The sequence below is a fragment of the Rhinatrema bivittatum genome, chromosome 10 (assembly GCF_901001135.1).
Source record: "Rhinatrema bivittatum chromosome 10, aRhiBiv1.1, whole genome shotgun sequence".
Taxonomy (NCBI): Eukaryota; Metazoa; Chordata; class Amphibia; order Gymnophiona; family Rhinatrematidae; genus Rhinatrema; species Rhinatrema bivittatum.
In genome coordinates, this window is record NC_042624.1 from 77755059 (window position 1) to 77772267 (window position 17209).

The 17209-nt window shown below is 38.2% G+C and overlaps 1 protein-coding gene across 9 annotated transcripts in view; it reads left to right on the top strand.

The window, feature by feature from the left end:
• Positions 1 to 17209, top strand: part of EVI5 (ecotropic viral integration site 5) — a 223156-nt gene that overhangs the window by 89039 nt on the left and 116908 nt on the right. For all 9 annotated transcript variants that reach the window (XM_029618087.1, XM_029618089.1, XM_029618094.1 and 6 more), the window contains 2 exons: positions 14376 to 14510; positions 15007 to 15147. In XM_029618087.1, coding sequence (XP_029473947.1) covers positions 14376 to 14510; positions 15007 to 15147 — 276 coding nt within the window. The remainder of the gene's footprint in view (positions 1 to 14375; positions 14511 to 15006; positions 15148 to 17209) is intronic.

A 17209-nucleotide genomic window follows, 5' to 3' on the forward strand; every position in this document is an offset into this window, starting at 1 on the left:
TATCTGACGTGCAATTGTATTGGAAAATGATCAAAAATATAGCAAAACACAATGAAAAGTACTGTTGACAGATTAAACACTGGAAGGAGGCCACAGAAGATTAGACAAGTAGAGGCAGAATTTTCTGCAACTTTCTTTGAGCAAGGGGGAAAGGGGAAGAACGTAAAAACTTACATGTTGTTTACATTGTGGATTTTTTAGTGTGTTATTCCTACTGGCAGCCCTCTTTTTGGTACCAGCCTGTTGGTTAAGTAACCAGGAGAAATTGGGACTTGGGGGAGATAAGGAACAGAAAAAGAGAGCTGCAAGGTGGTACCAATCCCCTGAGACTGAACCAGCCTGAAAGATCCTGAAGATAAATGGCTTGAGTCAGACAGCTGACAGCCTCAATTGTGCTGGTACAAACAGGAATGATTTGTGAGCAATCCAGGAATGAGGGTTAATCAAATTGCAAATCTAAGACTGATCTAGATTCTGGGTTCTTCTGGAGTTTACATATTGTAATTAGGTTTCTGTACAAATTCTTATGCTTGCAGCCTTTTTTTTTTTTTTTTTGTTTATAAAGGCAGTGCATGATTTAAGATCCTCTCACATGGGACTTTATTTGCTTTCCCATTTGTATTTGAACCAATGAGGATTCAGGTTTTTCGCACTTGAGGGCATTCCTCCTCTGACTTTTTTTTTTTTTTTTTTTGCCAGAATGGCCTTTAAGGGGTTGTGGTAGCACTTCATTATTACAAATCTTTTGTAAAATGTTGAATATTTGACAGAAAATCAATATCCTACCTCTGGTAAGACTGAACTTTTGTTTATCTTCTGTTGGGAAGCAGGGGCTACAAAAGGATCTTACTGAACTGGAATTGTGTCCCTCTGCCTCGGGGAAAGATTTTTTTTGTTGTATCTGAAGGTAGCTGGCCTAGAAAAGGCAGTGCGGGCACGTAAGAAGTAAGGTCCGTGACACACTGTCAGGGTGAGGGGAGGAAGCCCCGTTTTCTCTCTCCTCTCTGTTTCAGGCTATTAGCTTCATTATTTTGCGCTGTGCTGCACATAGTGCCCACAAAATTTGATGATGTCATGAGGTAAACTAATCCTGTCTAGAAACTATAGGTCAGATGGGTAATTGCTGTCTTGCTGTGTGTTTATATTTTAAATATTTATTTTAATAAGGGAAAACAATTCTAATTAATGTGCTTGCATGAAAGCTTTATATAAAACCTCAGACTGCTCTGTGTTGTTTTTTTCATGGCCTAGATTGCCTTTAACAGACATGCTTATAATCCGTGTGTAAAATTCATAGACACAGCAAAAGTAAAAATACTTGTGGTGGGAAGAGGTTTTGCACCTTATTTTGAGCTGTTAATATTCTGAACATTGTTTATCCTCATTCATTTTTTATTTTTAAGGAAAATCTGCTCAGCAGTGCCATTTTTATAGTCTGAGGCAATAAGTTTGTTCACTTACTGTTTACTTCCTTTAAGTTAGGGAAGTATTAAGTAATACAATAATAATTTAGGCTGTGAAACTGAGGTGCCAGTTGATGGGAGAAAGGGACAGGGAGCCAATGCAGAGCAGGCATGGGAAATTATAAGGAGGGTAACATTAGACATGAAGCAATGTACCATAAACATTGAAGTGGATGAAGAGTAGAAGCGGGAAGATCAATGAATAGACTGTTGCAATAGTTAAAACGAGAAGAAGACACGTGCTAAAAGATAAGGATCATAAAGAGGTGTGGGTTTTTTGTTTTGTTTTTTTTTAACATTGCACAATTGATTCTATAGGAAGGAGCAAAAGAAATATGGCAGCAAAGAGTAGGTTAAGAATGATCCTACAGCTTTTGTCAGTATGATATAGAAGGAGACGATGAATCTGCCCAGAATGAGAAAAGACAGAACTTCAGGTTTATGAATGAATGTTGGGAAACAGCAGCAAGTCTGGGAAGATGCAGCATAGTATGATGATTGAGCAGAGACAGAGAAAGATTGGGAAAAAGAAAGATCAGTGTTGTCAACAAAAGAATGATTGAACACCCAAGCACCTAGCATGTGAGTGTACACTGAAAAATGCAACTAACGATGGAGCCTTGTGGAGTACTCAAAGTGAAAATTTGGAGAAAGTGTCGTCTGGTTCGATGGCTGCATAACTGCAGTGTCTTCTCTTCACCGGGCCTAATCTACCAAATACTAGGGCGATCAGAAAGTATCTGTGAGTGTGTGCAATCATTGTGATGTCCTCCAAGAAGAAAGCTATTTCAGGCAATCCTTATTCCAAATTGGATGGCATGGTTTGTGCTGAGGGTGGTGAGGTAGACTAGATGGAAGGCCTAACCCTGGAAATGAGCCCTATGCATCTCCAAGATATTCCAGGAAATTTTCAGGGAATGGTTCTGCGAAATAAAAGAAGACTTAAGACAGTAAAAAAGAATTAATGAATATAATGGAAATTTGGGAGGACATAGCGGATATGGGCCGGAGGGTTGACGAGATTGACAATCGCTTGGATGCTCAGGGCGAGTCTCTCAAACACAATCCCTGCAATTGGAACATTCTTTGTTAAAAGGTTGCCAATTTGGAAAACTAGGTGAGAAGTAATTTGCAGTTTAGGGGATTTGCTGAAAAACTGGATAACTATTGTACAGCAGTGATACAAATCTGCAATCTCTAACACTTCAGTGGAGAATGAATTTAATGTGGAAATGGAAATAAAAAGTGATAGAGCACACAGGGGTCTGGGTCAGAGGCTGAAAAATAAATTGAGATGTTATTGTGTTTCCACGATTATGTCCTCAAGGAAAAATATGCAATGGCGGAGCAGAAACGGCTTATGCGGTCCTGGGAAGGGCAGGATATCGCAATATTTGCAGCTTTATCCCAAGTCAGTTTACACATTTGCCAGAAACTAGCAACAGTAGCATGGGATAGACTTAGTTTTTGGGTACGTGCCAGGTACCTGTAACCTGGATTGGCCACTGTTGGAAACAGGATGCTGGGCTTGGTCTGACCCAGTATGGCATGTTCCTTTTTTTTTTTTTTTTTTTTTTTAAGAAGGAGAATATCTGATATTGGTGGCTATATCCCTTTAGCCTAATATTTACTATTGATGGGAGATCCACGAAGATTGGAACATCTGAAGAGGCCTGCACAGTGCTAAAACAGAGGATATATTGGCCAACAGAGATAAACATTGGTCCAGGAAGTATATTCTAAAGAAGATTTTTCTGAAGTGGCAACTTGTTGGCAAAGGTAACAGCCAGTTACAGAGACAGGTAGATTGGCCTCATCAAAAGAACTGACCTGAAGTTGTGCTTACTACACTGATCCTGATATCGCTTGCCCATGGGTTTATATTATCACATAGTTGCATTGATGTAGTTCAAGAATTTCTATTGAAGCTACCCTGCAATATGGTTTCGTTATTGTTATTCTTTGCATTATTCTTTGCTTGGATATACCAGTATTTACAGCCTGATGGGTGAAGTCTTTTGAACCTTTTTGGCTGTGACACAATACACTAAATGGATTGGTTAAGTTTGTGTTTGAGACTACATTGATGGCTGAAAAAGAAGGTGGAGAAAGAGTATGCATCGACCCGCTGAAGTCTAGTCTTCCAGATGGAGAAGATCTGCAGAGAAGGCTAGCAGATCAGTTTTGATAATGGGGAGGGAAGGGTTGGGGGTTATGTGAGGGAAGGAATTCAAGCATTATGCAAGTTAATTGCGGTGCAGGATGTTGTAGTAGGTTAACAGGTACATTTTCAATATAACTGTTCCATACCTTTTAATGGATTATAGGAGCACAAGTTATGGGAAGTTTTTGTTTTGGTTGGGGTATTCACTTACTGTTCACAGAACCTGTTAATATTTCTTCTATGTCTACTTTTTGAATAACTTCAATTAATGTGAAGGGTCTGAACTTTTATTGCAAAAGACAGTATTTGTATAGAGACCTAGAGGTGCTTAATGCTTCCATTGTATTTGTAATACACTAAAAATAAGACCCAGAACAATATAACATGTAACCAAATCAAAATGAACAAAGACCTGTTATATGGATGTCTGTTTGGAGTCTGAGTGTACCTTCATACGATGCTGTTTAAGTGATACAGCTATCGTGTCTGTGAGCCTGAAACAAGGCTTCAAAATCATTAGGTACCTCAGTAGTAGCTCTTAATACTGATGAGTCCACTTTCAAATTATTGCATTGATGGCATCTGAAATAAAGCCATTAATGTCACTTATCTTCTGTTCTGTAGTCGGTCTTGCACAGCCGACATCCAGATGTTTCGGAGACTGGCTCCTTCTTCAAGGGCTGAAAATTCTCAAGAGAGACTTGTAGAACTGAAATGGATTCTAAAGAGAGCATAAATAAAGACATCTTTCAGTTATTGAAAAAAATTTCACTTAACGTGGACATCGGAGGATGGAATATGATACATACGTGCTATAATGGCAGTATTGTAATGACAATGTTCATTCATTTAATGTGGACTATTCCGCTGTATTTAGCGGTCTGTGGAGCTCTGCTGAAAATGAAATGATGAAAAAAATGTCTCAAAGAGGATAGCGTTGCTTGCCCTCGTTAAATTTTGAAATGAGATCACTGTGAACATAGTTATCAGAATCTATGTTAGAGATAATATAATGACCTAATCCTTTTTTGAAAAATAATTTTTAACTTATACTAAGACACTCTACCGAACGTGAGTGTGTGGAATGATAATGAACTCTGTCTTGAAATGCGGAAAAAAATGCTAAATCTGGCCTAAAAAGAAACTCACTGCATTCCAAGCGGCTGCTCCTGCGGCTCCTTTACTGGCACGAAAACGCCGGCTGGAGGCGCCATATTTAAAGGGATTCCTTCGAAGGGAAAAAAAGGCATATGGGCGGTATTAGTGACGTCACTGGCTACGTCACTGAGGCATCCTGTTGTATCTAAATGAGTGTATGCCACTCAATCTTGTCATTAAGTCCGGCTGGTTCAAGGGTGTTGAGACGAAAAATCCATGCATTTTCTTGCTTATTTAAAATACTAATCCGGTCTCCTCCTCTCCAGGATATGCGGACATGTTCAATAATAGCCCATCTTAGATCGTTGAAAACGTGGCCACAGTCAATACAATGCTGCACAATTGGTGCTTTATGATCTTTGTTGTTGATTCTGCTTTTATGTTCTGTCAAGCGAATTCTGATCTTTCTCTTAGTCCTGCCAATATAAACCTTTGGACATGGGCATTGTAAAGCATAAATGACAGAGTCCGTGTTACAATCCACATCACAATTGATTTTGACTGTGTATCCTGACTTAGGATGGCACCACGTGGTGCCTTGATGTGCTTGGGGGCAGAAAATACATCTACCACAGGGTGTCTGACCTGTGGTTACTGAGACTGTTGGTTCTCGAGTAGCTGCCCTGACGACATGCTGTCTAATGTTCTGCCCCTAGAATATACGAACATGGGGACTTGGTTAAAGACTGGATGTGGACTTAAAACATGCCAGTACTTTAAGATTTTTTTGATTTGTGGCGTAAATTGAGTGTGTTGTAGGACACATACTAGATCCATATTATCAGGCTTGTTTTTATATTGCAATAGGGATTCTCTGTCTGAAAATATTGCTCTTTTGTATGCATGGTTGATGGCTTGTTTAGGGTAACCTCGAGCTGCAAAACGTGTGGAAAGAATACGTGCTTGCTTGTGAAATTCATCTTCTTCTAAACATAATCATTTAATACGGAAGAACTGCCCCACTGGTAGTCCTTCTTTAAACTTCCTAGGATGGTGGCTATCGAAACGGAGAAGATTGTTTCTGTCAGTTGCCTTCCTGAATAAAGTGGTTTGCAAGGTGGATCCTCGCCTGAAAATTCTGATATCCAAATATGATATGGTATCATGATGGTAAGTAAGGGTGAATTTAAGGTTTGGGTGAGACTGATTAAGCCATTGATGGAATGCTATGAGTGAAGCTTCCGTGCCTAACCATATGAAAAAAATATCGTCGATGTACCTCGACCACTGTAAAATCTGTCCATAAAATGAAGTATACACTGTGGATTCTTCAAATTTAGCATCGAAGAGGTTTGCCACATCTGGGGCCACTGGGGACCCCATTGCCACTCTGTGTGTTTGTAGGTAATAACTTTGTTCAAAAGCAAAATAATTGTGGAAAAGTATCATTTCTGACAGCTTGAAAAGAAAGCGGATCATTTCTGACAGCTTGAAAAGCGGATCAGATGAACAAGATCATAGACCTCAGCACACTTTTTTAGACAAAGGATGTCCAAAGCATATAATCTAAGCCATGTCAGTTATACATAGAAACAATAGTAAGTCAACAGTTTGTTGCAAAGCTTTCACTACATGCACTACTGATTGCAATCCTCTAGTAGCCATTCCTAATTCCAGCAGCTACTGCGGGTTGAGCAAAAGGTAACCATAACTAAGTGCATCTAATAAAGGATAATACTGATTGCAATCTTGGAGCAAAGGGATAATACATTCTCATCTAAGCAAGGGAAACACATCTAGAGCAAAACAAACACAAAGAGAAAATCAGGCAAAAAATAGCCACAGTTCATATAATAGGTGCAGGATGCCCTCTGTGGTAAAGGCATGATTTCTGTGGCAAAGGCATGGAAAAGGCTTGATGGGATGATTTCTGAAAATCAATGGCATATTCAGTTCTTTCAGTATGATGCATTTCTTTGACATCGAAGCATAGTTTCTTAATTCTTTAAGTGAGATGTGTGTTTTATGGATCAAAAAAACCCTAATATGAGAGATTCAAATTAATCAATGAGAAGATTTCATCATGGCTATAACTCTACTATTACTAATCTATATAATGTTTCCCACTTTATTATTAGATAACAATGAATAATCAGAACCACAAACAACTTAAGTATCCAGACATTTACATAAAAACATATTTCACTCACAGCATTCTTCAGGTGCTAGGACATACACATAACACAAAAGACAGAAGACAAACAATGAACACATTTTTGAGCTAAAAAATTAAACCAAAAAGTGTTTGGAAAATGTTTGGATCGATCCAGTGTAAAACAAAAATCAGAATTCTGTTTAAAAAAGAAAATAAACTGGAAACTTTTCATCTTCACATATCTCATGGCAGGAAGGCTGTCATTCTGGAAAATTATTAAAATCTGGCATACAGCAAAAAATTAAAGTAATGATTAAAGTTAAATTTTTATTCTTTATTTCTATTGTTATGCCTCTAGGAGGCGCTGCCGCAAGTTGCTCTATGGAATAATACCAGTTTTAGTTTTTAACCTTGGAGAATAAATTCTACTATACAATTTAATAAAATAAATTCGGATTTGCAAGAAAAAGGCCTGGGGGGGGGGGGGGGGAGTTGCTTTAGATATACCAACCCCTACCAGTGATTGCTTGCCAAGGAATAGGAATCGTAACTTTTTCAAAGTCTCTCTATAATTTCAAAAAAATCTCAGTTCTTTTCTTTTCTCCCATAATTCACATTCACAATTCTGTCTTATTCACATACGCACACCTTTTAAACAACTTCCAATAATGACGCTCTATTTAAACAAACAAAACTTCTTTAAAAAAAAAACCAAAACCTTTCCAACTCCACACTTCCTGTACTGGCAAGACACAGATTTTTATTCACTGTAAATGAAATTAAACTTTCTTGCTAAATTAAGGCTGCTATTCTTAATATCTTTAAATTCTTCATGAATCTGTTTCTAAACTTAAAGAATTAATTAATTGAATGGAGTTCTCTCCTCCGTTTACTAGCCCTCCCTCTCAATCTCTCTGCTGCTAATCTTTTCTGTTAACCCTTAATTGCCTTTCGTAAGGGGAAGGGAGAACTTTTGGGAAGAAAAAACTGATACTTAGTACTGCTTGTAACTTTCCTGTACCTTGTGATATAATAAATTTAAATGTAGAATGCTTTAGGAAAAACAATTTACCAACTTAAAGCTAACAGTCAGTAATGAAACAAGAATTCAGCAAAAGGTAAATGAAAATAAAGGACCGATTACACCTGCATATAAGATAAGCATCTCAATTGTTGAATCGCGTCATTAATAAAAGCTTTACGTTTGCTTCACGCTTTAACGCTACACAAATTGCCTGCTCTGTGCTTCTAGTTTTTTCTTTTTTTTCACTACTAAGATAATTGAATTCCTAAGGATGGGGTATGGGCTAGCATAACTGCTCCTGCAGCTACGAAGGAAAAAAACCCTCTAAATCTATTAAGGGCTCTTGGCGGGAGAAAAAGTGTTCCTCTCTTTGCATCCCCAGGGTTTTAAAAATATCTTACTTGTCCGCTTATGACACTCACGGGAAACGTGTCCTTGTTTTCCACAGCGCCAGCAAATCAATTCGGGGTTTCTCTTCTGAGGTGATATCCAAACGGGGATGGGGTTCCATCGCTCCCCTCCACGTTGGCTAAAGCCTCGAGGTGGTTTTCTATAGGGGGTCTCGTAAGGAACAGCAGGAGTTGTGGTAGCACTATGCTGTTACTCCTGGGCTATCTCAGATGCTGTAACGTGATCATCTGCTATAAGGAGAGAGGGGATATCTTGGGGCCGGAATGTATTAGCCTGCTTTTCATAGCAATTAATCATTTGTGCAACCGGTGTGGGCGATTGTGCCACTGCCGGGATGGGGGCAGATCTCTCTGAACAAAACTGTATTATTTTAAGTAAGAAATGCAAAAGATAAATCACTAAACTAATAAGTAGAGTGCATAATAAAACAAAACTGAAACTTACCCCAGTGATGTCAGCTGTCATTCAGCAGCAAGTTCAATAGCCACCAAACAATGAGTCACATGCTCTAATATGTTTATAGTCCCAAGGGTGGCTTTCTCGGACTATTTAGTTATTACCTGCCTTACCAGCAGGGCAGGGACTTTACTAGTTGTTACCTTTCTTACCTCACAAGAAGTTCCCAATTTACTAACTGAGGCTTATGGCACTCAGAGGTTTCGCTGCACAGGTTGGTTTGTTATAGAAAACACTCAGTCTTTATATTTCTCAATAATACTATTTATTATAGAAAAGCAAAGGAAAGCCAGAAGAAGAATACAGGAAAGATACAGCGTTTCCTGGGAGTGACTTGTAGCTTCTTAACAGTGATGCATTAAAGCCTTCTCAGTTTTCAGGTTACACATTACATTCTTATATACAGATTTTGCTAACAGTGTCTGTTTTTTGTTTTGGGATGACTTCCTTATTTGGACTAAACCTTTACCTAAACTAATGATGTAAAAGTACCATTATCTTGTTACGCTAGGCCTTGAGCTGGCTCCACACAAACTGCTTGCGTCTCTCATGCAAAGCCTGTTAAAAACAAATACACATTCCTTCTCTTGTGCAAAACTGTTCCACTAATTTCATTATTTAGTTATTTAATCCAGGTTATCTTCAGCAGTGTTTAGAAGTACATGCATATAGCCCTGTTTCAGAGTATTGTCTGAAATATATAGGGGGTAACACTCAGTGTGAGTATTTAGCCCTGGGACAATCTCAAGCCACCCCATGCATGGATTCTTCGACTGGAGGTGGAGGCTGAACCTCCAGGGCTCAAGGTGGAAATCTCTTCACTGCATATATTTGCTGATACTTAAATTTATTTATTTATTTATTTTGAATTCTTATATACTGACATTCCTGTATAATATACAAATCATACCGGTTTACAATACAACAGAACAGTCGTGGATAAGGCATTACATTGAAACATTGCGTCTAAGAGGATATAAATAAGAAATAAATAAATGTAGGTGCAATGAATTGACAGACAGGACATTTATTGGGTGTTCCAAATTAAATAGTTCAGTTTAATCAATTTGCTCCAACAAATTTATTATTGGTTACATCCATGTCCCAGACTGGTGCATTTCATTACACTTCATTTCTCTTCTCTCTGAGAATGTTGTTTCACACTGGATCCTGAGAGGTTCTTACCCTCCAGGATTCGGAATAAGTGGCCCAAGTGGGTTGGGGTACCCTAGGTGTAGTGGGATCCCTTCCCACAACAGTGCCTGAGATCAAGGGAGCTCTGGGTGTCTCCAGGTATCACACAACTTCCTATTCCTGATCTCCTCTTAAAACTGTGTGGCATGCTCTCTCAGATGGAAAGGTCAGGGTCTATTCCTTTCTTCAACTTCTGGTCAGGCAGGGTGGCAGCAGAAATTTCCTCTAAACTCAAAAGGCAATTTCTTTTCAAATTCCAGCAATCAAAACTCTTTGTGGTGAGTCACCACTGTCCCTCCACAGATTGTAAAATGGGCACAGCAGATCTTCTTTATCCCTGTCCTACCAGAGGTATGGCCTTTCTCTCTCTGGGCCAGGACCCAGGGATTCAAAAAAATGAACTTCCAGGAAAATAACTCACTCGCTCAAACCTGAGACAAATTCTTCCAAGCAGGCTGTGCACTGGACAGGGCTGTGCTTCCTCGCTTCTCAAAATGTTTCTGACCAGTGTTAGGCCTCATGGAGACAGAGGACACAAAAAAAATAAATAAATCTCAACTCCTTCAAAAGCCAAACCAAAATGCCACATCACTCGCTGTGTTCACCTACCCTATGCTGTACCCGCCTACCCTTATGCAAGAAGGAACTCACCATTCCAGCAAGAGGAAATGCTCTTAAGAATGGTACACCCCTTTCCTATCTTCTTAATCCAGGATCTAGTAGAGACCTAGGGGGTCTCTACACTTGCAAGTTGCTATTTAAGCAGTTTATGCACATACGTTGCCAAATTTGCCCGTGTACTTACTCTTGCTGTTGGACTTGCTCAACTGAAATCGGAATTGTCTTTTGTCTGCAGTATTTTGGTGGAAGGTCTGGGTGAACGGGTAAAGTGCTAGAGCATCTAGGTGAACTGGTGGGGGTATTAGCAAACTTGTAAGTCCAAGTACATGCATAAGTATCTTTAGAACAGTATAGGCAGATGCTTTATAAAACACCTGCCTCCACATGTAAATCAGGGTTTTTAGGTGGTCGTTATATATTTTTATTTGCCTAAAATATATGCGTGTGTTATAAAATAGGTAGAGAGAGCAATTTTTTCTGGCATTGGGAATATGCACGTTTACTACAACATTTGCATGTATTCGGGGCAGAAATCTGCAGTATTTTATAAACTGCAGGACCTGCAATACAGTCTATAAAATATGTGTGCAAATTGTGTACCATAGACAGTTTGAAAGTTGGATTCTAAGGCTTTTGTACAGTCTGAATTTTATTAACCAGTCAATGGTTGGTGAAAGGGACACTATGTATGAAATTCATTAAATTATAATAGGTAACTCATAATGTTTGAAATTACTTTGATTAGGTTGATCTGTTGAATACTTAAGTAATTTATTTTTAGTAACTTATTAATTACCATATTTATTAAACCACAAAATGCACTCTTTTTTGCAATTAGAAATTTTTATTGGATAGTAGTAAAACAGAGTACAAGTACCCATCCAGTTTTTATCCTCCATCCACCCACTAGCGCACCATGTATTAACATAAGCAGAGACTTAAACTGACATATCGAAAAAAGAAAAAAAATAGTACAAGTATACATTACCCAGGATAACTTTCAAAGGAGTCACCTTGAGATCTACGCATAAATTAATGTCTTATCAAGTAGAAACTCCATCAAAACCATCATCCAGTGATGTGTGAATTATGCACTCAAGCCCTGAGACCTATTTCATTTATCCAAAGGGTCCCAAATTTTCTTAACTTTCAAACGATTGATGCAGAACTGTGAGCTAATCTAAACAGTAGAGCTTATATAGGTGATTAACTACAGATTAAAAGGCAGGAGCATCAGAATGTTTCCAAAACAACGCGATCACTCACCTAGCTGCGATAAGTTTGTTGGCATAGTCGCTGCTGCTTAACAACAGTTCCTTCAACTGGCTTCCCAAGCAGAATGTAACAAGCATCATATACCTCTTCCACTCCCACAATGTTCAATGTCCAATCAGCAATTCGTTGCCAGAAGAGCACAATATTTTTACAATGCCACTAGATATGAGTATAAGTGTCCATGGCCCCACAATTCTTCCAGCATAGGTCTGTCACCAAGGAATATATACAATGAAGCCTAGCAGGAGTTAGGTGCCACCGAAATAGTAGTTTGTAACCATTCTCTTGAATGTAAGCAGAAATGGAACATTTACCAGCATAGAAAAGATATAATCCAATTCATCTATATTCAAATTATCCCCCAAATCCACCTCCCATGCACGCATGAAAGAAAACTTATCAGGTAGTCTCCCATTAAGTTGGCCGTAAACTTTGGAAACTAAGCCCTTCAGTTTAAACTAAACAACCTGGTCACAAAAGGTTTCAAATAGTGACCTCCCCTGCCGTAGAGCTGAAAGTTTCTGTAATGCTAAGAGAAGATGCCAAAGTTGCGCATATTCCAGGAAGTTCAGCATCTCCATGTGGTACTTAGCTGAAATAGCATCAGGAAGCATAAGCTCACCATTATAGAAAAGATGCCCTATACAGGTTATCCCATGCCTTTTCTAAATATCAAATGCTTTAAAATGCAAGCCCACAGAGAGATACAATATGAAAAAATGAAAGAGAAAAAATAAGAACTATTGCCACTAATTTAGAGTTGCTTCGGGACCATATCCTCAATGTCATTTGAAGAGCAAAAGGAAGACTCTTAAGAGGACACCAGGTGGAGTGGGGTCACCAAGGAAGTGCAAAAAAAAAGCATCAATCTGATTAGGGCTTGTTCAATTAAGAGCCATGGCTTTAAGACCTGTAAAAATCAAGAAGAGCATGTAGCTGGGAAGCTGCAAAGTACCACACTAGTTTGGGGACACCTAAGCCACCCCGTTTTTTTGGGCTGAAACAATACCACTCTGGGAAAACCCTAGGTGGACGCCTTGTCCAGATAAAATAAAAAACCTTCTGCCAAGAGCGCAGAATCGCAGCAGACAAGTATATAGGCAAAGTCAGAAACAAAGAAATCGCGGAAGAACGTTCATCTTAATTATAACTATGTGACCCAGCCAGGAGAAATGCTCCCTCTCCCATTTTCCCAAGTCGCCTTCTATGATCTTCACCAATGGCACATAGTTCAGGGAGAACAGATCAGTCACATCTGCTCCAAATTAAACCTCAATACTTTAAAGATCTCTTAGCCCATCTAAAGGGAAATGCCGAATGAAGTACAGAGACAGTAGGTCGATCCAAATTAAGGTTCAGAATTTCAGACTTTTCAAAGTTGACCTTAAATTTAGAAACCGCACTGAAGCAGAAAAACCACTTTAACAAAAAAGAATAGTGCTGCATCATATGGTAGATCCAAACATATATATTCCCTGGCATCGGCTGCTCTTCTGAAAGACTGGAGATGGTCTGCGGTGACTGGCAGAACCCATCCTGCCAGTTGCCAAAGATTGGAGGGGACTCGGGTTAAGTAGCAGAGCCCATCCGAGCAACCACTGAAGTGAGGTGGGATGTAAGGGGGAGAGGTGGCTGCAGAGAAAGGTGTAGGTGTTCCTGCTTCCAGCTGCTCTTATCGAACTAAATAAACACTAAAATATTTTTTCCTAGGTTTTCTGCCACAAAACGTGATGCATCTTAGTCTGATAAATACAGTGGTCATTTTACACTTAGAATTTCCTTAGCCTCAGCAAAAATACAAAATGCACTATTTTTAAAGTGAAGAAGTATGTACAGATTGGTTGGTTGAAAATGTCTTGATTTGAATGCCCAAATCCTGATAAGTATTTTGAAAGCTTCTTGCTGGTTTAACAATATATTTTCTTCACAGAATTATTTGGTTAACATTTTAATCACATGCAGTGGCTTTTTTTTGTTTTTTATATAAGATTATCTTTCTTTCCAAGTGGGTTGAAAATGACTTTATTATCAGGGGTTGCTAATAGATAAAGAACCTTTTGTAAATCATCTTTTAAAAATTGTTGTCATAAAGAAATGTCCAATAAAGAAACGAGCACAAAAAGGTCTCTCTCTTGAGACACTACTTAAACAGTATAGTGACCAAACAATAGAACGTGTGGATTAGGAAAATCCCCTATAATAAAGAGTGGATATTTCGTGATTATTACTACCTGGTTAAAATTAAGCTGTGGTATGTATATCGTATAGATTTAATTTGAAATATGGACTATATCAGCCTGTTGGGATTAATGACACAATATAAGTATATATCTGACTCATTTGTACTGGCCAGAGCTGTGACTTTCAATAAAGTTGAACATCCAAGCCCTAACCAAGGAGAATTAGAACTGTAAATGCTAAAATGCGAAATCATTTTCAGCAATACTGTGTATATGAAAACTAGTTTAAACTACCTTTGTGCAGTATGAAATAATGTGCATATCTGTTTTGTAGTATAAGTGCAGCCACCGATACTCTGAAGATTTTGTGCTGCAGCTGGAGAAAGAGTTGGTCCAGGCTAGACTGAAAGAAGCAGAATCTCAGTGTGCAATGAAAGAAATGCAAGATAAGATTCTGGATATGGAAAAGGTGACTCCAGAGGAATTATGGGGGCCCTGTTTTCTCGGGGTTTTTCCCATTCTATGTTTATGGCAAAAGTCCTTTGACAGTAAGCTTAGTATATTCTCATTATTAACTAAAACCATATGGATTAAAAAAAATTGAATCCATATTATAGAATATGCATTTAGCAGAACTCTTTATACATTACAAGATTGTAACTCTAAGGGCTTATGGATAATTTGCCTCTCTAAGGCATATGCCTTTAATATCTAGGTGAAGATGTGGTGTACAGATGCAGGATTATATAATAGTAATTTGTCAGTTGGATAATTTGTATGTGTGCAACTTATTAAATTTTGATATGGTATTTACTGTATATATATCACCACTTCCTTTTTTTTTTGTTTAAAAAGGAAGTTTAAATATTCCTAAGCCGCTTTACATTCTAAATAAGCTCACATGTCAAAAGCATTCAGACCGATCCTCCTGCATCTTAATGAGACATTCTTACTCCATGTTACAGAGAAATAATTCTTTCCCTGATGAGAACAATGTGGCTAGACTTCAGGAGGAACTAATTGCAGTGAAGTTACGAGAAGCAGAAGCTTTAATGGGACTGAAGGAGCAAAGACAAAAAATAAAAGATTTGGATGAATACTGGCAGGTAAACACTTTGAGAAGTTTTAAGATTCTTGCCCTATAGATGAGTGGACAATGTGCCTAAGTAAACATATCAAAGCTTCAGATCTGTACACTTAGCTCAGTGCCCTGTACAGACATCGGATGTGCATTGGGGTAGTGATGGCATTACTGTATTTCTAATTTCATCTTTCATATGTTAAGAGATCCATACTTGCCATATATGTATAATAATGTTTGTTTATTTTGTGGCACAGTTGTCTCGGTTTGACCATGTGTAATTCCGAGGGGCTGATGTAATGAGCCCTGCACAAAAAATGTTTTAGTGCACATTTTTTTTATTTTGATGTAATAAGTTAGTATGCATGATAGTTAAGTGTGCTAAAAATAAAAAGTATGATAAAACAGTAGTAAAGTTAAAATCTGTGCTAAAACTGCGGTTAATTTTAACATTGCTACCGCTTTTAACTAAGCTTGCATGCCCGACTATATTGAAAACTCTGCCTTTGTGCATACAGCAATAAAAAAAACAAAACAAAAAACAACCCAAAGGAATTTAAAAAGGCCTTGAAGACCACCTTATTTAAAGAGATCTTTGATTTGACCATTTAGACCTTGCTCTTTCTGGACTAGCAGCATGCATATTTCCATGTTTATTTTAGTCCATTGTTGAGTATATATCCTTGTGATATGATTGTCTTGTTTTTATTTTGTGTACATTATTTTATGTATGTTATCTTCTACCCAGCCATAACATTGGAGGACGCAGGTTATAAATATTTTAAATAAGCTTAACTTGCACCTCTAAATATAACCCCCCCCCCCCAACAAAACAGAGGCTCTCTTGTCCAGTTTTAAGGATCCCCCCTGAGCCTGGAGACCAAAAAGCTTCTTACCCTCCCCATTCATTTCCCCTTTAATTCACTAAAAGTGCACCATCCTATAAAGCCCCCTTACTCAATAGCCCATCTGTCCACTATTGCCCCCCACTTCCCATTATCCACCATCCAACTTGGGAATACCAGGTGTGTGGGTGGCTGACTTTTCTTAACTTCCATTTACTTCCAGTAAAGATAAAACTTTACATTAGAGGTGGAAGTAAAAAGTTTCAACGTTAATGGTAGTAATATATACAGTTCATTACCATATTTGTAAGGAAAGTGCCTTCAAATTAGCTTATTTATTTCTAACTGTTTTAATGCACATTTTTTGTGTGCAAAACCCTTATTACCTTGAAAGTAATTTTAGTACACAAAAATAGAAGTCATAAAATACTCTAAGCCAAGCTTACTTTATTACCTTGGGTGCAGTGTGGCACAAACCTCTCACCTGTTACAGTCCCTAGGGCCAGAAATAAAAGTCCCTGGGGGTGTAGACTATTTCTCCCGGCTTACAAGATAAGGGAAGAAACAAGAGACAGCAAACAGGAATAAAACTATCATAAAGTTAGTGCATACGCATTGGAAAGAGAAAAATAATAAAAGAAAAGGAAGATGGAGAGGAAACAGGTGTGGTATAGAGTGGGTACTGAAAGATAAAGACTAAATGGGGGGGAAACATTTCAGAATAGATAACGAGCAAATCACTAACATATAAGAAAAAAAAGTCTTGTCCCCCATTTTATCATATTTCAGCTTTTTCTTCCATTCGAATTTTTGCATTCTGACTACTTCAGCTTCTAAAAAAAAGCTGAGAAGCTGGAATAATCAAGAATGCAAACATTCAAATGGAAGAAGAAATAGCAATTACGGTAAAACGAGAGGATACTTATATCAGTGATAGAAGGAAGTGCGAAAATGGCATAATAAGACTCAGAGGTGAAGGGGAGGATATGTAGAGGATGATGAGGAAAAAGCAAAATTTGCTTAATATATTTCTATTCGACATTCACTTGGGAAAGGGTCAGGAGCAGGACCACATAAAATGAACACAAATAAGATTGGAAGTGAGGTAAAGTTCAATCAATTTTCAGAAAAGGGCACTTGTGAAGTGCTAACTAAACTTGAAGTAGATAAAATAATGGGGCCAGATGGGATACATCCAAGGGTACTAAGGAAACTTGGAGATCTTCTGTCAGCCCAGCTCAC